The sequence below is a fragment of the Gobius niger genome (genome assembly GCF_951799975.1).
Source record: "Gobius niger genome assembly, chromosome: 13".
In the NCBI taxonomy this organism is placed as follows: Eukaryota; Metazoa; Chordata; class Actinopteri; order Gobiiformes; family Gobiidae; genus Gobius; species Gobius niger.
The window spans coordinates 7,719,945-7,746,896 of record NC_136864.1 but is presented as its reverse complement, the minus strand read 5'-3'; the positions used below and the strand labels follow the sequence as shown (position 1 = coordinate 7,746,896).

Genomic DNA, 26,952 nt, shown 5'->3' with positions numbered 1-26,952 from the left:
TAGTGTCAAATTGGGGGCGCTGTTGCACTCCTTTCGCCAAGAAATACTGTTGTGATGTCTGGGTTTTTGTCACAGAGCGCTGTAACATCAACTTTCCCATTTTTCCAACTTTTATTACAAAGGTCAGTGACATCAACAAAGGTATATGGTAGAAAACTACTTATAAAAGAATATATGCTGAACTGAACTTTCAAAATGATTCTAATGTGGCATTTTCTTTGAGTTACTGAATGAATGAGGTAAAGTCACTGTAGGTGCTGCAGATACAGGTGTTGTTGTTGTTTACATTTTGCACTATTGCTATGTTGTTGCTATGGAGTTTTAACATTTTTAAGCTCTATTCGGAGTTTAAAAATGTTAAAACTAATTATTGTCATCCCCCTACATCAGGGGTAGGCAAGTTTGTGTCATGGAGGGCCAATTTTCTTCATTGCCAAAACACCAAGGGCCGAAAGTCACAATTGTAGCCGAAAGTAAAGCACCTTTTTTCTACAATAGACGTTTCGTACATAATATATGACCTAATGGGGTGTTGTGAAATGTTAAAATATTGACAGTATTTTCCACATTTTAGCGTAGCTGTGGTGAACTGCTATTCTCCCTTGCAAGCCTGTGTCGTTTCTTCCAAGTAAGCGTTCTCCAGAATTGGAAAACCTAGGTATTAACCCTAATTTTCTGACAGAGTCCCTTTCACGTATTTGGTCTCTGATTTATGAATTAATGGTTCTTCAAAATTCTCTTTGGGGCCAAAGGTTTTATGTTGGAGGGCCGAATTTGGCCCCGGGCCTTACGTTGCCTACCCCTGCCCTACATCTTCCTGCCATGTCCTAATGTGTAGAATGAGCTCAGACCTGTTCACCACAGCTGCCTCTAAAATCCTGCACTGTCACTCAAAAAGGTGTTAATTCGGGTCCGATAAGGTTAATATAGAAGCTGCAGTTACATGTATGACCTGAGGTGGCAGTAGTGAGCATAAAATGAGTAACTTGCATCTAACCCCCTTTAGCCCCTTGAGTCGCATATGCCCAGCGCCAACCCTGCTTGGGCTTAATGGAACAGGCCACCGTTTTTCCATACAGAGATATTTTCTTACTTTAGCTTGGATGAGTTGATGAATATGCAAATAGTAAAAATAATGCCTTGGATTTATAAGTTCTGGTTGGACGCTCAAACAGGATTCAGGCTTCATCGCACATGGGACCATTTCAGCCTCTGCAGCATCACAACAGTTCTTCTTTCTGAACTTAAAGTCATGTATTAATAATCATAACAATAATAAACTGCGCTTCCATGAATGTCTCTGCAGGGAAACATGCTCTCCGTCGCTCATATCTTATTCATGAGGCCCTAAACAAGACTCGCTGAGGTGCTGTATCGTGTTTGCTCGTGAACTTTCACACCGTCTCTGACGCATTAGCAGCTTCACTGTCATAAACAATAAGGCGACGCTCTTCATCTGCGCATTCGCTTTCACGTGTTCTTCTCTGTGTTTTTGAAGCGCCTCTGGGCTGAAAACGAAACCACCTGAGGCGAGATGCCCTTCACACACCTCTCCCTCAGAATGATGAGAGGAACAGGCTGCTCTCTGTTCACGGCGGCCTAAAGGGAGGCGTCTGGTCCCGCGATTCTCTTACAAATGATAAAGTTACATTATTGGAGCAGGTAGTTATCAGATCATGTATTCATTCATCTCCTCCTGCTCATGCTGTGAAGATGCTGTCCAATGAGATGAGGTTTTAGTCATCTCAAAGTAGAAATGTATGTGCAAATAAAAAATAAAGGTATCTTATGTGTACTATATAAGGAGTTGTAACTTTTAGAAGGCAGGGTTTCAGATCAGACAGCAACTGAAATGTAATGCCATAAGGGGAGACACTACAGGCAAAACTCATTTTTTTCAGTTTTCAGGTTTTGGGCCAAATTGGTCTCTGAACATATAAGCTTTCACCTGGAAACAGAAAATATGCCTAATCTTCACAATAACATGTTTAAATATTGTGCTGATTCAATGTTCCCCCATAGACTTATATGGGAGAATGCAATTTCAAGGGCCTTTTTCTCAAAACACATTTTTCTGTCATTGTGGCGACACTATGTTCACGTCAGCAGGGCCTAAAGACTTCAAATTTTCCAGCCTTGGACTGAACAATATTTGGAAGATATTTTCAGAGGGATTTTTTGTTATTTAATCCCTAAGCCCCATTTATTGAGTTTTGAATGTCAAAAAATAAGGTGAAAACTACATTTTTACAAATTTTTCCACTAAAAAACAGCTTATTTTAAAACAAAAAAAGAAATCCAAAATCCCCTCTGAAAAAGTCTTGGTAAATCATTTATCAATAAAATGAAACCATAAATTTGAATGTAGCTCTATCCAATTATTCATATTTCGTCGCCGAAAAGATGGGAAATTTGGGGCATTTTTAGGCATAAAACACTTTGTTCTTATATGAAAAGATAAAATGACAGAAAACTTGCAATGTATTTTTTTTCGCTCATTTATGCCAGTGATCAACAGCAACAGTTTCAAATTGATATCTGTAAATATACATTTTTTCCCTATTCACCTGCAGTGTCTCACCTTGCCACTCTAATGCATAACTACTACATATTCAATGCCATAAATGCAAAAATCTTGACATATTTCATTTCGCAAAAACATTCATTCAACAGGGAAAACTAAATTGGACACAACTGACAACTTTTCAGCAAAAGATTATGTCAAATTTCAGGCAGAACTGCAGCTGAATTTGTTTTAGATGTTAGTCTTTGTGTTTTGACAAATTTAAGCAGTATAAAAAATTGTTGGATGGATGGATGTTATTGTTGTGTGTCTGTCTAAGGAAAAATTATATTACATCCATCCATTTTCTTCCGCTTTATCCGGGGCCGGGTTTTTCATGACTTTTATGGCCTTAATTTTGGCGCAATTCGTTTAATGACTTTTAAGGCTTTTCCATTTTTAATGCCCTGCGGGGAAACCCTGTACGGAAGCAAAAAAAATGGTCAAGAGCAGAATACACTGGCTGCCACCTGGATTAACTGTTCTGATCTGGGGTTGCTGCCGTTGGTCAGGTCTAGGTTCAGTAACACTATGCAAGGCCTGTGGGAACCCAGGGTGCTGAGGGTGCTGCAGTACCCCCTGGTGGATGGATTGTACACTGCAGGCAATATTAATAAATAGACAATAAACACAGCATTTTTGTCTCTCAGCATCTGCGAACCAGAACATCTTCCCACGGCTCTGAACGTCCCAAATGACCAGGTTATTCTATCAGTGGTTTCCTTATGATACCGGCATATTCTAAAATGGCAATGCCGGGGTGGTTCAGGTTCAGGGAGCATGACACATCATTTTCACACATGGATTGGCCACAGTGTCCAGATTTCGCATTGAGAATCTTTAGGATGTGCTGGAGAAGGCTTTGCACAGTGGTGAAAATGAATGAAAGTGGAACATCTTTTTACTCATGGTTTTAAAAATGTAAAAAACTGGGAAATCAGAAAACAAATCACTCAGTCTTTCATCTGGTCCTGTACACCCCAAAAATGTCCGTCACACACTGCACTTTGCCAAAACAAAAGAACAATGATCTAACTGTGACACATATACAATGGATATGGATTATACGGAAAACTCCCTTTTTGTGCTTTTACCAGTGAATGCATGTGTCTATAGCGTATCTAGGGCAGCTCGCTCATTTGCATATCAGCGCTCTACTTATTGGCTTTAAAATTTAATTGCCACACAGTGAATCCTCCGCACACTAGTTCAGCATTCGGAGCAGATTCTTGCTCCCAGTTTTTCGTTACCTAATCCCAACCTGCCATTTTTGTCTCTCAATCTCCTCGCCAGACGTTCAACACTCTCTCCTCTACTTTATGTGTCGATTAAATCCATCCATGCTCATTTCCACCACAACCATTTCTTCCTCTTCCTCTCGATCACAAGCAAAGTACCCCTGGAGAGACTATTTCGAACATAACAGCATCATACTCTCCGTCCTTGCTGATGATTTCGGAAAGAAATGTTGCAAATACACCAGAGAAATCCACCATTTTATCAGGGAATTGCAATTCATAGATTAATGAAAATCAAAATGAAAAAGCAAAAGTCAGATTTTTTGCAACACAGAATCTGAAAGTGACATCCATTTTCTGCATCAGGTCAAGCTTTTGCGCTAAAATCTGCTACATTTTTATATTGGAGGTTGCTTTTTTTGAGAAGTTTTCATTTTGAATAAGATTGTGTGTACCAAATGCAAATTATGTTCCAACCAACCCCAGTCTCCTCCTAATTGTGGACAGACAGGCACCAGGACGAAACTCTGTCCAGTCCCTTTAAAGCAGTACTAAGTAACTCATGCCCCTAGAGGCCATAAGCGCCACTGCAGGTGTCGTAGCATATTGCGTTTTTTTACTCATTAATTGTCCGTGAGAGTAAATACTACACTGAGAGAAAAGACAAAGACAGAGAGGGATATTCTACATCCAATTACACAACGGAGATCATTTTTTTCACTCAAACTTGGCTGGAAATACTGTTTAAGTGGCGCTAGCCCGCAGTTAGCTTTGCCCGTTAGCCTGTTAGCTTCTTCTTGGTGATTCCATTAGTGTGCACGCTTTATTCACATACACTGGCCACGTTCTTTAAAGCAGTACTCAACATCTAATGCTGAGAAAATCAAATTTTTTCTCACTTTTTCGTAATTTTCTAGTAAAATATAAACATATATTAAACACACTCAAAAGTCGAGTCAAGATTGAATCCTCATGAAAGTTGTTGACAAAGTGTAACATTACAAATTTGAACAGATTGTCCAGAAGATTGAAGTGGTAGTACTTCATAAAGTTGTTATAAAAGTAGTGGCCGGCTTCATCTATGGCTAAATTTCCCGTTCTACAAACTCCTCCGTCAACGTGAACACGGTTTTACTATTACCTGTCTCTGATGCAGTAGGTGCCTGTCCGGTGACGGGAGGGCGATAGGGGGCGGTGTCTCCGGGACGTCCACCGAGCCCTGGGGTAAACTCAGCCTGTCGTCCCGCTCTGTCTCACCCTCCGCCTGCTCCACCACGCCCAGCTCCGGGATCCCCTCCAGCCGCTCGAACTGGGAGACGAAATGCGCCACACATGAAGTAAGTTTGAGTCATGGACATGGCAGTTTGTAATACAATGTCTGAAACCCAAATTTCCCCAAACTCTCACCTCTGGCTGCGCCCCCTCCGCCGCCTCGTCCCGGTGCCTGCTCCTCCACTGGGTGAGCGTGGCCCGCAGCTTCATGTACAGGATGATGGTGTTTCTCCTGAAGAGCCGGATCTCCTGGTGCAGCCCCGACCGCTCCTGAGACCACAGGCCCGACTCGTGGGTCTGCAGCCCGGGCAGCTGCAGGGCGCCGCGCTGCACCTCCACACGGGAACGCTCCTCGTCCTGTCAGCAAAACACCACAGAGAGCGTTATACTTCTTTTAAAAATAAATTATTCTTTTCATTACATTTATCATTTTATTCTACAAAACCTATTGAGTTTAAACACATCACATTTCAACAATATATCTTTTTTTTTATGTTTTCACCCCTCAAAACCCTAAAATGTCAGGTGGTGCAACCGTCCGAGTAAATGATCAGACTAATGCAGCTTCTGAAAATCGTATTTTAAGGGTAATAAATTAAAAATTAAACAACATGGCAGAAATTTGTGTTAAATATCTTTCAAATAAGCCTCATTCGTGAATATTAACAGTTTTAAAGCTTTTGAGAAAACTAAAGAACTTTTGTCCAACAATTTGTAATCTTAAAATGTCAGTGTGGCACAATCGTAACAGGGCTTTTATTTTGAAATAAAGAACAGTAACAGCAAACAGGATATGGCATTGCCTTTATGTGAAAAGGTTTGAAAATGTCTATCAAGAATTGAGAAAAAATATCTCTTTCCGACTCATAGATAACTTTCAGTGTCAGGTGGTACAACCAATGTAAATATTGGAAAATATTATTTTATTCTAAAAGTTTTTAATTAGTTTTAAAAGTAAATGTTTTCCCATGCTTACAAATGCTTAAGTCCTGACAAGAACCAGGAAATACGACCATATTAGTCCAGTGCTCCGGTCTCTGCACTGGCTTCCTGTCACTCAGAGAATAGACTTTAAAACAGCTCTGCTTGTTACAAGTCTTTTCATGGTTTAGCTCCAAAGTCCATCTCTGACATGTTACAGCCGTATGAACCATCTCGGGCCCTGAGAACTTCAGGGAGGGGCCTCCTGGTGGTTCCCAGAGTCAGGACTAAACACGGTGAGGCTGCGTTTCAGTTTCATGCAGCTAAAATCTGGAACAGTCTTCACGAGGATGTGAGACAGGCCTCAACTCTGACAATGTTCAGATCCAGGCTGAAAACAATTTTTCTTCTTTCTTTTTCTTTTTACCCATATGGCATCTGAAAGTATTTTATCTGCACTCTTGCCTTTTACTGTAATTGATTAATTTTATGTTGATGTTTTTATTGATTTTATTTGTTTTCTTGTGATTTTATGCAACTGTGAAGCACTTTGAATGTCCTTGTTTATGAATTGTGCTTTTACAAATAAACTTGCCTTGCCTAAAGCTAATGTAAGAGTCCACATAAAAGCCAGTTTAATTTTAAATTAGTTTCTAACGTCAGGTGGTGCGACCAGACAGTCAAGTGGTGCAACTGCAAAAAAATGTCAAATTACAATCTCAAAAGTATAGAGATGCACTGATACAATACTGGTGTAAGTTATCAGAGTCAGTGCAAGAAAAAATCAGACATTGGTTTAAAACATACGATAATGAACCGATTGGGCTGTCACTGAGCGCTCCGTCCCTGGTCCTCTGGTTTTACTGCTGATTACAGCATCAGTTACAAATTACAGATGAAATGTTCAGAGGAGAAAGACTGTATAAGATATACTTGGCAAAGATTTGATTTTGTACAAAATATTGGAAACCTTAAAAATTTTAGAAACTCGGTTGCGCCACCTGACACTTTTTTATACAGAGAAACTACAAATACTTTAAAAAAAAATGCATTTAAATACTTTGAAATGTTTTTTAACAAACATAACTTGTTTGAACACATAGGTATAGACTCAAAAAGATGAATGCCATCAGTTTTGAGACATATTTTTTAGACCCCTTATTGACCCTGTAGCAAATGTGTATTATTGTCAGTGTACAGTCAAAGCAAGGAAGTAGGAAAGTAAGTCTCAAGCAGTAAACACCTAGATATGTTGCTTATCTACTGTCATGTGGTCCATTCAGTCTAAACTCTCTGTGTCTTTCTTACGAGGTTATTTTTGTCCGTGTTTTGAGGTTTTGGTGCAGCCCTGTGAGGCGACTCCTTGGTGCTTTGATGTGAGTGTTGTACCTGTGGGAGGCACAGAGTCGTCTCCTCCGCGGTGGATTTCAGTCTCCGTTCTGAGTCCAGTCTGAAGTGAACGTCTGAGGCGTCCCGGATCTGAGCCAAAAACAAAGCTTCATCACGAACAGCAGGGGCGTCAAACTCATTCTGTGTCATGGGCCGAAATTCAGCTCCCACTTTATAACGCCAGGAAAATACTATAGAACATTTAACAATTAATGATGAGCAGTGTGTATCATTTCATAAGTTCTTCAGGCTTGTGCTGGATGTTAATCAAACTCTAACACATTTTCAAAGAAAGGATGTGGCCAATTATGAATAATCAAGAGTGACACAAAATCAGCATCATGTAATGAATGTGAGGCATGAGAAAACTGTGTAACTGTCACATTCAGTCACTATCATTTAGCTGTACAGACGAAATTACCAAAATGAGGGGGAAAACTTCCCACTTGATCAATTTGTTTAAGGGCTGCTCAAAAAGAGGGATAAAATACGGCCCACGAGATGATTCAGTCCAGCCCACGACTTGTAGAGCATAAATTCATAAGTATGTAAAAAAAAGTTAATCTCTAGCCCATTCCTGTGCAGAGTTAGGATTTTTTTTTAAATTACCAGAATGTTCACTCCAGCCACTAGGGGGCAGATTAAATAAGAATAAAAGGAAAGAATTCCACAGGTGTCCAGCAGAGGGCACTGACATAATAAGAAATCAGGATATAAACGACACATTGTGTGACTTGCAAGTGGGAAATGGACAGTCTGCCCCTGGGCAACTTCGGCTACAATAGTAGCTTACTACCACGGAGTGTGGAGTGAATGAATATTGACTACAATGTAGCAGAGACTTGTGACACAGGCTTGTAAAGTGCAATAAGTGTAAGCTATTTTTATAAGGCTACAGCCCTGTCAGGCTCATTATTATTCATTTATTGAAAAAAAGTCCTCAATATATTTCCCCAATAAAACATTTTTTTTTATTTTGAAGCTTTTGTTTATGGACCCCGGTGATACTCTCCCCATATATTATACTTATATCCCGATATAAGTTTGAGTGATTATTGGTGCGGCCCTCCGACTCAATTCAGGCTTCTCATGTGGCCCCTTATGAAAATTAATTGCCTACCCCTGGTTTAAAGGGACTATACGGAGTTTAAACATGTTAAAATTAAGTATTTTCCTCCCCCTACATGTTCCAGCCATGTCCTAATGTGTAGAATGAGCTCAGACCTGCAAATCCTGCACTGTCACTCAAAAAGGTGTTACTTCGGGTCCGAAGTGCTGTCATGCACGAGCTTAATATAGAAGCTGCAGTTACATGTATGACCTGAGGTGGCAGTAGTGAGCATAAAATGACCAACTTGCATCTAGTCCCTTTAAGTGATATTTCCCAGCTTCTAAAATCCCCATAACAATATTTCGGTGCAGCCCTTGTTTATCATGACTCAGGTGGTTTGACATTGGGCGTCTTCCTCCGTCGCATCTGTTTCTAATGAGATTCCGCCTGCAGCTTTTCAAACTCGTCCTGACCTCGGATCGTCGTCCTCTTGCTCTGATCCCAAAGTCAAAGCTCGGGACACGGAGCTAATCCATCCATTCACCTCGTCCGCAGGAGAACCCGCATGTGCCGTCAGCATTACCGCCTGTACTCCGCGTTACGCAACATCTGTGAGGGATTTCTCCACGGGCGCAGGCATGACACAGCGATTATGAATTACACCCAGATTAGAGCCAGAGAGGATTTGATAAATTGCTGATTCATAGCAGGACTTAGTGGACGACAAAACTGGCCTCTTTGGGCTCGTAATTTGATTTTGCGGAGCACTGGGGTCGTCGCATGAATGGGATAGTAATTGAAAAAGCAGTGATTTTAACCTCTTAACCCCCGCCTTCACCAAGAGCATTTTCTATCTGAATCAGCTTCACTCAAATCTAGAAGGTTACAGCCTATACGCCAGGGTAGCGCCTCATTTGAAAGCTGAGACCTACACAACTCACCAAGTGGAGGTTTTTCCTCACATTGTTGGTGCGTTTTTTGATTGACTGCGGAATTCTTCCGCAGTCAATTATTGGTTTTCATGTTCTTTATTATTATTCCTCTTCCATCTTTTTCCCGATTTTCTAGAGCTTTCAGCACCTTCATGCTTTGTGCAATTTATGCAAGTTATGCATCAAAATGTTCCGCATGTTGAGGAGAAGGGTGCGATTACTTTTGGGACTTCCGCAATTTACGGTTTTTCCGCAATCGGCCAAAATGTTGGAGATTTTTCCCATTGACTTATAATGGGGCTGCCGCAAATCCATGCTTTTCTGCACTTTTTTCTGCATTTTCTGCATTTTCTGCACTTTGTGCATGTTCAGCTTATGCAACTTGTGGGTTTTGAGAAAAAATTGGCCTTCTGCAGTTTTCCAGTTTTTTTATACGAGAGTTTGAAATTTTTGCATTAGTGTGTATGGGGGAATCCAGCCAATCGGGAGACTCCAGGCCTTTCAGCCATTTGTGCAGCTTCTGCCAATCAAGCACTGAGGCCATTTCAACAGTTTGACCAGTTTATGGAATATAAAAGTTTATGCAATATTAACAATTTATGCAAATTAACCACTTTATGGGATTTAACCAGTTAATGCATTTTAAAGCGTTTATTCAACTTAAGAGTTTATGCCATTTAGGATTTATGAATTTTAAAGAGTTTATGCAATTTACATAATTTATGCAAATTAACCAATTCATGCATTTTACCACTTTATGCAGTTTATAAAGTTTATGCAACATGACATTTTATGCAGTTTATGCAAATTGGTTTATGCAAATTAAGCAATTTATGCAATTTGAACAGTTTATGCAATTTCTGCATTCGCTTCCCGCAATTCCGCAGTCAATCGCAATGGCGCAGCCATTGCATTTCTAGTTATTATTACTTTTTTGTTGTGTTTTCCTATTGCTCTTTTCTCTTTAGTGGAATTTTTGTTTTGTCACTTTTTCAGCACTTTTTTTAGTTGCTCTTTTGTCGGGCTGGGAACCGCTAAACGATATCGGGGAAAAAAAAAAGTTTAGTTTTTACTGGTATTGAAAGCAGGTACCGAAAAAAAATAAAAAATCTTTATATTCAAGTTTTGATGGGGTTGGTCGTGAAAATTTAAAAAGAAAAAAAAGGTTACACAAGCAAAATATTTTTTTAAGGAAAAACAGTGGAATCATATATATCATCATTATTATAAAATCATTATAAAAACAAGTGGACATTTTTTTTTATTACCTTTATTCAAGATTCAAGATTTGAAATTATGTTTCTTTCATCCTTGATTGTGGAGCGAGACCAGGATAGTCCCACTGAGATTAAGAATCTCTTTTTCAGGGGAGTCCTGGTCCCAAAGGGGAATCTATTGTACATGTTTTAGTGGTAGGGACACCTACGCCTACATGGGGAGAATGTGCAAACTCCACACAGAAAGGCCCCATCCAGATGGGAATCGAACCTGGGACCTGTGAGGCATGAGCGCTAACCGCTGTGCCACCGTGCCGCCCAATTCCCAAATTGGGGTACATGTGGGAAAATGTAGGGACAAATTTAGGGGGAAAAAAATGGGGTGAAAAAATTTCAATTTTGGGAACATTTTGGAAAAAACATGTAGAAAAACTGGGGGGAAAATTGGGGGAATTTTGCCAAATAAATTGAAAAAAATTTTGGGGAAAATTTGGGAAAAATACATGGGGAAAAAAGGTTACAATTTTTTTTCTGCAATTTTACAGTTAAAGGGAATTTTGTTGTTGTTGTTTCACCTAAAACATATGAAAATTAAGAAAGAAAGAAATTTAATGGGCGGAAAAGGAATAAATTCACATTATGAAAGCGTTTTATGGTTCTATGACCGTCCCACAATGATTATTATTAAAACAACAATCACACTAACCTCTGCTCTCAAAGCCAGCGCCCTGTTGTATCTAGTCAGTCCCGGGACGCCTCGCTCCTGGGCTAGACGCCACTCCAGCTCTTCCCTGGGGCAGCACTGAGGCGAGGCGGGGGAACGGGGCGGGGTGAGGTGAGGGGTGGGGGGTGAGAGGGAGGAGGTGGTGGTGGGACAGGAGGCCGTGGACGCGTATGTGGACGCGTATGGAGTGGACAGAACACACAGAAGACAAACCCGTGAGGGGAGGAGAGTGTTCGGACGGGAACAAATGAAAACAGGAAATGGGAGCGAAACTATGAACTTATAAAAGGTACATAAAGGGCTGCACAATAGTTTGGAAATGTTGAGGAAACTTCACTATTTTAGCGCAACTATGAGCATATTTATCACACACCAATAAAGTCAAGCCAAAATTGGGTCCTTATTAGAGTGCGGATCGGGCTGATTTTTTCTGTCCGAGCCCGGCCCTCGTCCGACAGAGCAGTGATCAAATCCGAACCGAGCCCGACAGGCATTAAGATATTTGTGTCCGAGTCCGACCGAGCCCGACACATTTAAAATCACAATATTTCCATAAGCCTAATGACACAGTAGGATACGATATTGTTTGTGTGGAAAAAGTCAGATTTTATCCATCAAAAGGCATTCGGAACGTCAACACAGATGAGCGGAGCACGCACGGCCACACGCACGCACGCACGTATGCGGAGCAACAGTTTTACCTGTGCGGTCACTACACGTGTTTCGTTGTCACAGCAGTTCACAACTTCTTAAAAGCATTACTGCGTGCGCACTGCGCAGTGCATAAGCGGGTTTAAATGCTGCATCTTCTATTTATTTAGTTTTTTTGACAAATGAACGCTTGCTATGCATGAAATGAAACAGACCCATTTTATTTTCATTTTTTATTATCGTGCTGATGTGTCCGAGTCCGGCCCGAGCCCGAAAATAAGTTCTAAATATTTGTCCGAGTCCGACCGAGCCCGTCGGGTTCCGACGGGTCCCGTCGGACGTCGGACGGGTTGCAGCACTCTAGTCCTTATGGATGATTTTTCACAGCCAATTGTTCAGTAGAAGCGGAAAACGGCTCTCTTTGCTAATGTTAAGCTAACGTAGCTTCCTGGTTAGCATTGTCTGCTTTTTAAGTATTTATGGGCTGTTGAAACACTTTGCTCCTCTTCCATGTCTCTGTATTTTTATTCAGTAGAAAAACATATTCATAATTTACCATTTCTTAAAGTAATGGTGGAGAAATGTGAGAAAGTAAATTTTTTCCCTCTTCTTTGTTTTCCCGCCAAAATGACTACATATGGCAATTCCAAAGATGCCGTCTGTATCTAGATCTACTTTTCACTACACTGTCACACTTTGTGGTTCAGGATTCTGTTAAAACACCGCGCTTTCCAACTAATTATAGTAAATAAACCCATAAAACTATTATCATGGTCAACGAAACTTAGCACCGGCCATTTTAACAGACTCAGGTGAGATATGGGCTCATGACTGAAAATGGTCAGAATTTTTTGGATTGAAAACAGCATATTTTTGTATCTTTGTATATAGTATTATAAAAAAAACATCACTAAACCAGGTTTTAAATGGTTTCCACCTGAAATTATCATTTAAGACAAGTAAATGCTAATTACTTTCTACAGCGCTGGGTCTGTAGTTGTTAAGACTTTGGGGGTCAGGCCCCGAAGAGTACATTTGAAAAATCCTTTGAAGAGGTGGGCAATATATCATCTACAATACAATAATGAAGACATGTGGAAAAAAACTGTAAAAAATAAATAAATAAATAGAAATTATTGGGGGAATTGATTGGGGAAAAATGTAAAAAAAAAAAAGATACAATATTTCCCATATTGTATAAAAAAAGAAGAAAAAAAGGGGAAAAAGTATGCTGAAATTGTGTTTTAAAAATGGGGAATTGAAAAAAAATTGTAAGAAAACTAGGAATAAATTTCAATATATTGTAAAAAAAAAAAAAAAAAAAAAAGAAAGAAAAAAGGTTAAACTATTGGGGAAATTGGGGAAAAATATGGTAAGTGCATTTTTCAGCTCTTTTGTTGTCTGTTCAGAACAATTGACTCTTTAAGTGACAAGTCAATGTAAATCAAGGTATTACGCTTCATCATCATCATTATCGAGAAAGTCCCTAAAAATATTGAGATATTCGTTTTGTCATTATCGCCCTGCCCAAGTCGTGATTCCAACTCACTCTTCATGCATTTCTAACTTCCCAGTTGTTAAAGATGAGCCTCAAAGCTAAAGCAAATGATAAAACAAATTCAAGGGATAAGTCACGATTTGGCTTCAGCAGCTAAACTAAACCAGGGTAAAGCGAACTCATATCGTAACAGCGTTATACTGTGCAGCCCTGAAAAGCGAGGGGTTGAACATAAATCTCCAAACATACAATGGGATCTAGAGTACGAAGAAAAGCGCAAACAAAAAGACCAACTTAAAGATGACGCCGTATGACAGGGATGAGAACAGCACCAGGACCAGGATGAACAGAATAATGGGCTGAAACATCTGGAAGAGGAGGAACACAGGAGGAACACAGAGGGGAAACCGGGGGGGGAAATGCAAAAGATCTGGTTATGAAGCGCATGCAATGAGGGAAACATGAATCCAAACCAACAACGGCTAAAAACAGGAACCGCACTGCAGAGCCACAGCTAACAGGCTAACGCAAGGTAAAGGGCTAAACAACACAAGCCGTGCACAGCGCGAGTGGGACAGGCAGTCAGCTCAGAGGTGCATCCAGAGCCCATACGATGCACACTGTATTCACATAATACATTGAAGTTTGTTGGAGACACATGGAGAGTTAGTTTAGGCACATTTCTGTCACAGCCTATTGGAGAAATATGGTTATGTGTATTATAGACATTCACCAAAGGCAAGACTTTAAGATATTGATGTTTTATTAGGATCTTCCTGACTCTTAGACAAAGTTTTTATTCTAGCTAGCCAAGTTGTTTGAACCATTGCATGTCTTTTTAGGTAATAGGTTTTAGAGATGCACCAATCCAGCATTTAGCCTTCTCATACTTGTGGTTTGCAGCGGCGGAGCCAGAAATGTAAGTAAGTAAATAAGTGTTTTATTTGTCATTGTACATCCATCCATCTTCTTCCACTTGTCCGTTGCCGGGTCGTGGGGGCAGCCGTCAGAGTTGCCCAAATCACATTGCACCAGCCCCTTATGGTTCCTCCTGCAGGTGGTGGCTCCACAGAAGGACGGCCTCATGGTTCTAACCGGGCCTGTTGGTCTATCATAAGGGGCTTCTGAACCACTCTTTTCCTGACCCGTCACCTATAGGACCTGTTTGCCATGGGAAACCCTTCTGGGGCACGAAGCCCCCGACAACAGAGCGCCCAGGATCATTCCGGAGCTCAAACCCCTCCACCACGTTAAGGTGGCGGTTCCAGGAGGGTCATTGTATGTTTTTGGAGATACAGGAAACCGTATCACATGAAAGAAACCTGGCTGCCTTCAGTCTCCTCTGATCCTCTGAAACGGTGGAGTTATTCTTTTATTTTAGGGTATTTAGAATTAAGCTACTTTCCTAAAATCTAAGGAATTCATTGTAGTAACCAATCATTACATCATAGCATTATAAAGAAAGAAAACAGCTTTTTTTTATTAGCTCTATGTGGGCATTTGCAATGTTCTTTTTGCTTTCCTTATAGTAAATAAGTTCCTAATGCAAACAAACATGAAAGTATTCTATGTATTCAGAATACAGTACAGTACTTTGGTTAGGGGGTGCTGAGGGATTTACACCAAAACGCCTCTTCCGTGCATAATATATTTATTATTTATTAATATGACTTGCAGTATGTAAACTATCCACCAGGGGGAACTGCTACACCTTCAGCACCCTGGGTTCTCACAGCCTTACTGAATGGACAATGCAATGGAATATGTTACAAAATACATGTATGCAGTATTCTGTAACTAAACACTGCTCATCTGCCTCTTCATTAAAAAATAAGAATGAGTAACTGGTTTTCTGCGATCTGGGGAGGGGGCGGCACATGGGGTTCCCAGTCAAATTCCAAGGGGCAAGTACCAATCAAGGCCCCCTCTAGCTCCGCCCCCTGTGGTTTCAGCATCAACTAAAGGCCTCTTCATACTCCACAAGACGCGAGAACTTTGTTCTTGTTCTTGAGGCAAAAAGAACGAGAACAAAGTTCGTCTGAGCTCTGACATTTCATACTCCACAAGACGTGTTTCTGCCGAACTGCCACGCCCCCTTTTTCCGCAGTCAAAACAAACAAGGAATGACCGAAATAAAACGAGCTATTTGAGTTTAAACAATTATAAAATGTATCAGTCACGGTATTGCAAACATTTTGAAGATTGACTTCATGTTTAGCCACATCTCCCGCCCGTTTATTATGTCCGTGTGTTTCTCTCCAGGACTTTGTTGCCATTTGTGTGTCCTTGTAATCCTTCAGCGAAGTATTTTACTGCCGCGAGCGGTGCCGCAAAACTATCCATGTTGTCTCCATTTTCCGCACCGGTGTTAGGACGTAAACATTGGATTCTCGCTTCCGTCAAAATAACCCCTCCCACTAAAAATCCAGCCAATCACAGCCAGAGTTCTCGCAGCCCTGCCGAAATAGTTCTGCTGAGCTGATGCGTCATTTTGTTCTCGCAGCTCTGGGTGTGAGAACAAAGTTCTCGCGTCTTGTGGAGTATGAATAGGCCTTTATGCTTGATATCAACCGTGACCACGAGACCACGAGTGTGGTCCCCATTACAAACAATATGTTGCCAAATAGAGTACAAGTAAATTAAGCAGACGTTTTCAAATATGGCGCTTAGATAAAGTGGGTTAAATGGTGAATGTATAAACAAATATTGGTGCCAATCCAGTATTCTTCCTGGATTGGCACCAATATTTGATGCTGTATCAGTATTGGTGCATCCCTGATATGTTTATCATTTTATCTGGCAATAAACTCAACTTTTTTTGTTTGACTGAAAAAGACTGATAGACTGCATGCTCCAGGCAGGGGAGGAGCCATGTTAACGTTTTCTCTTACCTTGGTGAATGTTACAAATGCATGCTTAGCCACCACATGGACGTGAACAGAAGTCCTTAAGTCTTTTGGTTGCTGAGTTTTGTGATGTTAGTTTGAGGTCAGTCCACCCAGCTTCACCCAGACTAACGAGCAGCTCGGTCAGGCAGGAGCAAAGCACGGACAGGATGTGGACATGGAGGCAGCTCGCGCCGGTTCCCTCAGCGCGGAGCAAAACCACGGGAGAAATCGTTCATTTGATTCTCAGGGAAATCCAAGAAGTCCGTCCGTCATGCAGAGACCGGCAGAATGAACCTCCTTTGGAGACTACGCTTTTATGTTGACATTAGCTCAGAGACAGGAGCAAAAAGCAGGATGCAAGACAGCTTCTTCCAATGGACACGGGTCACATCTCTGCTGATCCTAGCAAGGTTTAGGCTTTTAGACTAATTGTGTCAGAGCTTTTCAGGCTTTGCTTGTACTATGAAAATACGTGCAGTTATATGCGGGTGAATGTATCAAGATTGCAATGGCGTGCTGAGTAATCGGGAGAGTCGGGGACATTTCCCGGGGGGGCGTGGTGCTTTTGGGCTGAAATATATCATTAAGTATTAAAGGAATAGGCTACAGTTTTTCCACACTGAGATATGTTCGTACCTGAGCTTAGACGAGTTGATGCGTAACTGTCTGGTCTTTATGCGTGCGCTCAGTCATGCAAAAAGACCAAAGATGTTGTCAGCATTAGCCTCTCCTCCTCTCCTCATGGACCCAAACAGGGTGAGGTTAGAAGCGACCAAGCTCTTTCACAATTCCCCTATTTAAATACGGTTATGTGAGTATAGTTGCATAAAATTAAACATGTCGATTTTCTAAGTGGACAGAAAGGGGAACTATATTGTAAGGCGCAACAATACCTTAAAGTAATATTTCAGGATTTTTGACATAGGGCCTCATTTCCTAGTTATCCAGAGTGTTGCTGATTTCTGGAGATATTTTTTTTTGTAATTCATGCAGTTCTTTTATTTGAAGAGCTACGTGACACTAGGCTAGGGCAAGGCTAGCGTATTTCTATGGCATCAGCTAGCCTGCATTAAAAACACTCTGACCCGCTCCACAGAGGGCGTTATAAGTGATTTGCCTCAGGTGCTCTGTGGTCTGTGGTTCAGACTGTTTTTAATGCAGGCTAGCTGATACCATAGAAATGCGCTAACCTTGCACTAGCCTAGCGCAGCGTAACTCTTCAAATATAAGAACTGCATGAATTACAAAAAAAATATCTAAAAAAATCAGCAACACTCTGGATAACTAGGAAATGAGGCCCTACGTCAAAAATCCTGAAATATCCCTTTAAGAGCACTTCGACGTCCACACAGTACAGTGACGATATTACAGCAGACGTCAAAGTGCTCTGAATGTGTATAACTATACTTGGATCGTGTAACTACTCACGTAACCGTATTAAAATAGGGAAAACGTGGAAGAGCTTGGTCGCTTCTAACTTCACCCCCGTTTGGCCCCATAGAGGAGAGGAGGAGAGGCTAACAACATCTTTGGTCTTTCTGAGTGCACAAAGATCAGACAGGTACACATCAACACGTCTATGCTCAGGTAAGAACATATCTCAGTCTGGAAAAACGCTGCCTGTTCCTTTAACAGACTCCCACAGTTGTGCTTTTCCAGGCCTTAAGGCTTTAACTGGGCTGCAGCAGGAGCCTGGGCTGCTGCTCGAGATATCATTTCAGTGACACAAGCGTATTTTGTTGTGTAAATCTATGAAATAATGACATTGCACTTATCATTCATTGTGGCAGGGGGATACCGTTTGTCATTGAGCTAACTCAGAGTGGTGTTTAAGGGTGTTATAGTGGAACGCCCCTCTGCGTTAGCTCAAGTTGGTGCTGTGCAAGCGGAGATATAGAAGTGTCCGCGTAAGTAAATAAGGGAACAGGAAAAAGGCAGGTGCGGCAAAAAAAGAAAATACCGTTCAATGTAGAAAAGTGGATAGACTATGGCCTTTGTAAACAATTTATCGCAATTAATCGCCTTTAAGCATGATTTATTTAGGGGCTGTGTTTATTTTTAGAAGTATGTTTTAGACGCTTCTTTGTATTTTCCTACATTTAAACTTATTTGAAGTGGAGATCTGAGGCCTGTGTGATCACTGCAAACACTTCAAAGACAGAAGCAGTTTGATTTATCTCTTTAAGTAAAAGTTTGCGTCGGCTTAACTGTGTGAATAAACAAGTTTGACAGTAAAGTTGTTTTTGGCTTTACTCCGTTTTCGTCCCTAAGCAACGTCTTGAAGGAAAAAGGAAACTGAAAAAGTGTCGCTTAAAGTGCATATGACACATTAGGCACAATTTTTGCTAAAATATAGTTAACACGATTATACTTAAGATTTTGCTAAAGATTGTACCCAGCTTTCTTTAGTTTGGTTATTTTTGTGATGTTTATTGTATCACTTCCTTAGTGGACACTGACAGGAAGTGACATAGAAGAAGGTAAACAATTTTAAACTGTTGCCGTGCCGACCATGCTAGGTCAATGGGAAATGAGTCAAACTGCTATAGCATGTTACCTTCTTCTATGTCACTTCCTTAAAAAATTCTTCATTAAAATCGCTGCGTCACTGAAATAAAATGATAATTATGAAACTGATGCTATCCATCTAAATAAGTCATATTTTCAAAAGCCTTAAAATTATGCACTTTAATCGCATTAAATCATACGCAATTAATTCATGGGAACTAATCGAAAAAAGTGCCGGCCCTAATTTTTCATCTACATAACTTGGTGCTGACTGTGGAGATGTATCAGGCTCAGACTGTGTGTGCAGTGGCCCGTGTGAAAAGAGAACATGAGCAGGAACTGATCCTACAATCTTTGATTCAAAAAGCCGATGCCCTAGAGTTGAGCTAAAACACTGTGAGCCTAAATCATTAAAGGGATATTTGGGGATTGCTGACATAGGGCCTCATTTCCTAGTTATCCAGAGTGTTGTTGATTTCTGGAGACATATATTCTTTTTTTTTTTTAAAGTTCGTGCAGTCCTTATATTTGAAGAGTTTAGTGGTGCTAGGCTAGTGCATGTCTATGGTAACTAGTAGCCTGCTTTAAAAACAGTCTGACGCACAGTGCACCTGAGGCAAATCACTTATAACACCAGACTATCCATATAAATGTCTGTGTTGACTGAATAATGTTTGAAATATAACCATTTTGCATTTAAAAGAACTTCTATTTGAGCAGCATCAGCTTCCTGGTTGTAGCTACGCAGCGGCGGAGTGATCTGCTGAGCTACCGGATCTACAGTAGTTTGTTTACCTGCAGCCGACATTATTACAAGTGGTATTCACAAAGGAGCTTTCTACAAATCAGATAAGGCAACGTTTGGAGGACGACCCCATGATTTTGAAGAGGTTTTTAATGCAGGCTACTAGTTACCGTAGACATGCACTAGCATAGCACTAGCCTAGCGCCACTAAACTCTTCAAATATAAGGACTGCATGAAAGATTTGGCCTTGAGTTTGATGCCTCTGTATTAATCTTTACTGAAGGGCAACTTTACTTTAATCAGACAATAGATAAGGGCATTTTTTTTAAACCTTAGCTAATGTTTATACGTATCACCCGCTCGCTAAAGTCTTCAATGCGGATCTTAGATGAACACTATGCGAGTCCAGCCAAATGGAAGAAGCTGCCACATTTACAACTTCGGCTACATTCTCCACTCACACAACGAAGTCCACACTCCATAATCCAACCCCATTCAACTCTCTTCTTCTGCCAAAGCACAGATACAGCAGCAGCAGCAGCAGCAGCAGCAGACAGTGAGGTGGAGGTGGCGTGTGGAGATGCAGATGTGGATGCTATGGCGGCTGTTCGGTGGGTGGAGGTGACTGGGGGAGGTGCCGGAGGGTAGAGCTGGGTGGCATTTTGGGTGGAGCGGCTTTGTGGCCCTAAAACTCGGCTGTGCATGGGATGTGCTCGTCTAGAGATGTTATTATGTTGAAACCAAGCATCTTAAGTTCACATCAGCACGGAGAAGAGCTTCAAGTCAAGTCGAGCAAATAGGGAGCAGCACCAAGGGTGAATTGGCCTTAGACTGAAGTTAGTGCGTAAACAAACATACAACAGTTTCCGAACATCGTCTTTAGCTTGTTCGTGGATATTAGTATTTCACTTTTCGTCTGAGAAAACAGATGAAACACGAAGCGCCAACAAAACAGAAGAACAAAAAAGTTGGGTCACAGTGTAAAAGCAATTACTTGGTGCACATAATAATGCACAATGTGTTAAAATGTTTGGACAGATAGGGATGTTGTGTAATAGAAAACTGTCTTCGTCCGTACTTCTTTGAGATGTGTTGCTAACTTCAGTAGCTTATACAATTTATGGATATGGATTTCTAAAATACCAACAAAAAAGCTCAGTCAACAGCACTCCTTATTCTATTATTTACCCAAAGGTTTTACAATGACCCAACTTTTTTTTTTAAATAAAGTTTTTCTCAATTGATAGGACACTGTTCTGGGCACTGTTTTCTTTAAAAGATTCAGATTCACAAAGCACTGAACTCCACACACTGTTCTTCTAAAAATACAAACTGTGTCACTAAAACTAAAATGTGTGCACTCAAGAGTAGATACACGGTCACAAGGCGACTGATAATAGTCTCGCTAACCAGACTCCGCTTCTTTACAGAAGAGGGTCTGGCAACACTCCATTGCGCGCTTTCAAAGGAAGTGACGCAGCGATATGGAGCCCACCGACCAATCAGAGCAGCTCCCTGAACGGCCGTCACGTTGTTGCGCCTTTGTTTTGTAGTTTTTCAACACAAGAAACCATTTCATGTAATGCTCCGGTTTGCTTGTATTCTTAAGTTTTTCTGACATAAACGACAGAAGTCATTTACTGAACTCCAGGTGGCAGGAGCGCCATTGTTAATGTCCAACTTTCTTGTCGCTGTTTCTGTCGTCACATCCACTATGTTCTCATTGGCTGCTGCGCTTCGGTTGTCCCACATTAGTCCCGCCTCAAGCAGTAGCTTTTCTACGACAGGGTCGCCAGACTAGTCTCCTGTTTATTAATTAATAAACATCGGAGATTAGTCCAAATCCAACCAATGGCCGCGGTTAGCAGAGATCCGTGACTACGACAAAGGGTGACCACTATTGTTGCTCCTTCCATCTAGTGGTGACAGAACAAGCTAGTTTTCCATTAGAAAGCATTGCTCTTTATTGCTCTCTAGATATTTCTCATGTGATAATGCTGGGTTTGTTACAATTAAAGAAACCAGGCGGGTTTTCATAAGGAACATTCTGACTTTGATTGACAGGCCGTTAGCATTAGAGCTAACAACGCAGTTACGACCGAACTACACGAACTACACGAGTCCACAGTGAAGATCCCGCCTTTTTGCCCTTTCTAAGAACATGCTCGGTCGTAGCTGGGTAGAAGCAGTCTATAAATTCAGCATGGATTCCCTTTCAAACATGGTCATTAACGCAAACGAGAAGGAAGGAGCAGACGCTGTCTATTATTTTTTACAGTCTATGAATCCGAGCTGCCTTTTCAGTGGGAGAGAAAGAAAAGAGGTGACCCACATCATGATCAGAGGAGTGCAGTGGCTCTATAAACTAGCAACCTACAGGACGCGTGGTGTGTCTACGGGTTTTGGCCACTTTTGTAGGTACTTTAGGGCTGGTTTGGTCACTGATACCGGCCACCCTGAGCAGATATCACACGCAGCAAAGCAAAACACTAACACTGTTCTATCAACGGGTCGTAATATAAACTATAATTGTAAATATATGTGTTAACTTGAACAAAAAAGTCGTGTGTCCTTTAGTGTCTTATTAATTGAGAAAAACTGTAGCGGCAATAACCTAAACGATGCCAAAATAACGAGAGTTTTGCGGTTTCCATATAAAGCCCTTACCTGGAAGTCAGTGCCCAGTTCCCGCCCGAACGTTCCTATGGGGGAGTCCCGGGACATGGAGGTGACAGTGGACAGGAAGCTGCTGGACTCTGTCAGATTCGGCATCGGGGAGAGATCGTCCGTCCTGTCCCGGAAAGCCTCGCCAACGTGCTCCAGTTTCTCCATAAAAATGTGCAGCTCCGTGCGGAAAGCCTTCATGCGCGTGCTGATGGTGTCCAGGACTTGGGTGTCGGGTTTGGAAGAGGAGGAACTTGCCCCCTCTGACGCCTCTCCGGTCGTGACGATCAATCTCCCTTCGTAAACCAGGCTATCCGTGTCCGTTATGAGTCTATCCACCGTCTTCCCTAACCTGTCCGCTTCCCGCTTCACGTTGTTGAAAGACTCTCTCTCTTCCCTTCTGCGATTGGCTAACTCCACGGCGCTTAGCTCGCTCCCGTCCGAGGGCTTGACGCTGCCGAATCCGGAAGTGGTGCCGGTTTTCTCGAAGAGGTCGTCCGAGTCGCTCTCGCCTCCGATGGGACCCTCTCGTTTGGGCTGCAGCAGCAAGAGTCTGTTCGCTTCCTCCTCCTCCGCCGCCGCCTGATCCGCGTCGCTGTCCCGCGGGCTGGCCGTGCGCGTGCCCATGTTCGCGGCTAAATCGTAGCGCTGGACGTTGGACATCAGCACGCGGTTTTCGTACTGCAGCTTCATGACTTTGCCGCTGAGCTCGTTGACCTGGATGCGCGCCGATTTCAGCTCCTCCATGATCAGGCCGGACCCGTTCCCGCTTTTGTACAAACCCGCCTCGCCGCCCTCCTCGCCCGACGCTCCGTTCCCGCTCGGCCCGAACTTGAAGCGATTCAGCTCGGACGTCAGCTGCCGATTGTGATCTTCGATTTCCGAGATGGACCTTCGCAAGAGCTCCGCCTCTTCCTCGACGAACTGCAGGTGGCGCCGCAGTTCGCTGGCCGACTCCAAGGCGTCCCCCCCGTACGGCGAGGACGGCATGCTCGAAAACGGCTCCCGCCCAAAGCAGTCCCGCTCGTACTGGCAACGGATGTCTTCGTTTTCTGACCGCAAGCTCCGGTTCTCCACCTCCAGCTCTACGATCTTCCTACCGAGGATGTTGGCTTCTTCTTCTACTAATTTGAGGCGCAGGCGGAGCTCGGCTTCCCGCGTGGAGTGAGGGCCGCCCCCTGAGCATTCGGCCAGCGGTAACGGGCTGTCTACGTCTCCGTAAACAGACTTGTACTTCTGCAGCTCCTGCTCCAGCTCGTCCTTCTCGCGGCTGAGCTTTGCCATCTTCTTTCTCATCAGACCGGACTCTTCTTTGACGAACTGCAGCTGGCAGCGGAGGTCGGCACTGTCCTCCTAAAAATAGTACAGAAAAAGAGGTCAACAACAAGTTCTTGGACAATCCTCTGGAGTTATTAGCTTCTCTTTGTGACAGTTCTTTTACTTGACAAGGCTTGACAGGCTTTCAACAGTTCTGTGCTTTATCATCATGAGTCGTGAAGTGAATGTAGTGTGTAAAGCATGGACTATAATAACTGAGCAAAAAGCATAATGGTAATAATGATTTGGAAATATTACAAACAAAAGAAAAGTGAGATGGATGTTTTAGTATTGTAATTAGAGAAACATAAACATAATGTTGCTCATTCTAAACCAGATATTCCCAAAGTTGAGACAGCGTTGCAGCTGCTTTTAGATCTAAAGACAAACAGAAATGTAAACAATATTTGTTAAAGACAAGTTAACAGTGACATTAGGCTAAAAACTAATTATATATAACTGATTGTTAATTTCCAACTCAATTTGTTCTAAGTAAAAGATGCTTCGGACTCCCATTTGGAAACCACTTGTCTAAACAATTAAAATAAGAAACTTCCTCATTTTTTTGTTTACTTATACGGACGGGACAGGGAAGCTAAAAGGCCAATCTCACCGGCCTCTAGACTAGTTGGAGACTCGAGGTGCTACTGTTGTGGAAATGTCTCTAAGACATCCCCTGGAGATAAGGTGAATCTCCAAGTAGTCTCAGTGAAAACTGACATGTTTTTTCAAGTCTCCTTGCAGTCTCTGTGTGGTCTCCGAGACGTCTTGTCCTTGACGGTTGTCCTAACCTGTGAGACGTTTCTGTGACGTCCCTGCAATATCTCTGAGACCTTTTGGAGATCTCAAAGAGACCACATGCATATAAATGTCCTTGGCCACTCCCATAATGACCCAGACCCTTTACCCTAAAGGTACTTGAAAGACAAACGTGCGGGGGCTGCCCCTCCCGAAATGAAATAGTCTCAAGTGAACCGAACTAGTCTGGTCCTGTCGACATGCTCCTATGGAGTCTCTTTGAGATCTCCTTAGTATTCGAGGTCAAGGGCAACAAATAGTATTTGTGACATTGCCACGCAGAGACTAGAAAAAGAGTTCCGACTGGCCTCCGGTGAGATAGTCTCTTTAATGAACACACATGCAAGTAAACATAGCACACAAGATTGTAACTGAGTTTGAGTTCATTAAATCCCACCCATTGTCCTAAGCAGTGGCGTAGCAAGGGTACCAAGGGGCCCCAAGCAAGAATGTCGGTAGGGGAGCATGTTTTTAGTGGTAAGAGATCCTGAGCACCCGAAGAAACCTATATGCAGACAAGGAGAGAACATGCAAACTCCACACAGAAAGGCCCAGGACCTAAAAAGAATGATGTAAAGCAACTTAAAACTGCGTAAAAAGGTTGAGATGGCCTTTATGCTGATACGTGATCTGACCCTCTGATGATGCCTTCATTTGTTGAGGCTGTTTGATCTTTCATGTTGTTCAGAGCTCAAATGCCTTCTACTTTCCCCTGCAACAAAGTGAAGCGTGAACTCTGAGACAGCCTTAGTCCCCTATTGAAGTGGATTTTAGGAGTCACACCTCGCTAACTCCCGGTACAGAGCCTGCTTTAGTCCCTGGTTGCCCACTTTACTTGCACAGTTCAAGTTCGTGGAGGCTGCAAACTCACCTGGTTGGTGGATTTCTTGTCTTTGAAGCTCTCTCTGCCTCCTCGCCTCCGCTGCGCCATCTGCAACAAGCAGAGGAATCAAAGTCAGTTTAACCGCTGCCAAAATCAAACAAGTCGGGTTTTAAATGCACGAAGAACGATGAGTCACAGGGAGGTCAGACCGAAAAGCCCATTTCACGAACAAAGAAATGGGCGACACTTTGAACAAATTGCCAACTTAATATGTTTCGGTCCTGTCTATGATGTGGCATATGAATGAAACCACCACAGGTCTAAATACACATACTATAAATAACTAGCTCCAAAAACAGGCTTTATCTCATGTTGTTTGTCATGACGGAGCCGTGAAATGACAACAACTGTACAATAGAACCGTCTGTGATACGAACACATCCAGTAATTATCTGTGAACAAACTGCTGTTAATAGTTTTATGCTAATCACTTCTGTTTTTATGCACTTGGTAATAGTCTGAGAGATAAAACTATGATTAGCCGCTTGGCAATTTCGATTTTATACTGCCAAACCCTGACTATTATCCCTCCTTTAATCGTAACTCTGCACCTAAACTTTCCTTCATCTCCAAATATAAATCAGACAAATCGTCAACATTGTTTTGCTCAATTTGGTCTGAACTAACTAAAATGTCCACTCTCTTCAAACTCTTTTATTATGTTGATCTCTTCACCGAGTTGCCTTAACCAAGTGCATTTTCTCCAGTTCAGCTTCAACCGAATCTAAAAGGCTACAGCTTACAGGCAAGAGTAACGCCTCATTTGAAAACTAAGACCAACAAAACTCATTTAAACAGATATTTTTCCTTGCGTTTGTGTCGCATTGTATTCACATTTTTGGCTTTTCTTTTCATTGCTTTCAGTCACTTTTTGTTGCTCCTTCATCACTTTTTCATCACATTTTTGTCAGTGTTTCGTCACAGTTTTGTCACTTTTTTGTCAATTTTTTGTCACATTTTTGTCACATTTTTGTCATATTTTTGTCATTTTTTCATCACATTTAAGTTACTTTTTCATCAAATTTTTTCACATTTTTGTCACATTTTGTCAAATTTTCGTAATTTTTTCATCACTTTTCATCACATTTTTGTCATTATTTCGTCACAGTTTTGTCACTTTTTTGTCACTTTTTTGTACATTTTTTTCAAATTTTTGTCAAATTTTTGTCTATTTTTTTGTAACATTTTTGTCACTTTTTGGTCTCATTTTTGTCATTTTTTCATCACATTTAAGTCACTTTTTCATCAAATTTTTTCACATTTTTGTCACATTTTTTGTCAAATTTTCGTAATTTTTTCATCACATTTTTGTCACTTTTTCATCGTATTTTTGTCACTTTTTTGTCACATTTCTGTCACTTTTTGGTCTCTTTTTAACACTTTTTTGTCACCTTTTTGTCACTTTTTTATCACTTTTTGTCACTTTACTGTTATTCTTTGGCTGCTTTTTTATTACATTTTTTTGTCACAAATTTTTTCAAGAGGATTTTAGATTTGGGTAAAGCTAAACTGGAGAAAATGTGCTCTGTTCAGGTTGGGGTTAAGAGGTTAAACAAATTTAAAAAGTAGGATTATGACTTTTTATCCATGTTTAGCCCAATACAGCAGCACAGAGAGTCGAGACACAGCTGCTAACTATAGTTGTGTCCTTGGACAAACTACTCAGAGAGGTCATTGAATGTCAGCTAAACT

At 41.6% G+C, this 26,952-nt stretch overlaps 1 protein-coding gene across 4 annotated transcripts in view; it reads right to left on the bottom strand.

Annotated features, from left to right (window-relative positions):
* mtcl1 (microtubule crosslinking factor 1) overlaps positions 1 to 26,952 on the bottom strand; it is a 111,062-nt gene that overhangs the window by 24,266 nt on the left and 59,844 nt on the right. For 3 of the 4 annotated variants that reach the window (XM_079569654.1, XM_079569656.1, XM_079569657.1), the window contains exons 4-9: positions 25,249 to 25,308; positions 22,266 to 23,615; positions 11,290 to 11,385; positions 7,384 to 7,473; positions 5,209 to 5,430; positions 4,943 to 5,110 (exon numbers count right to left, since the gene is read on the bottom strand). In XM_079569654.1, the coding sequence (XP_079425780.1) occupies positions 4,943 to 5,110; positions 5,209 to 5,430; positions 7,384 to 7,473; positions 11,290 to 11,385; positions 22,266 to 23,615; positions 25,249 to 25,308 (1,986 nt within the window). The remainder of the gene's footprint in view (positions 1 to 4,942; positions 5,111 to 5,208; positions 5,431 to 7,383; positions 7,474 to 11,289; positions 11,386 to 22,265; positions 23,616 to 25,248; positions 25,309 to 26,952) is intronic. The other variant, XM_079569655.1, reaches the window with a different exon arrangement.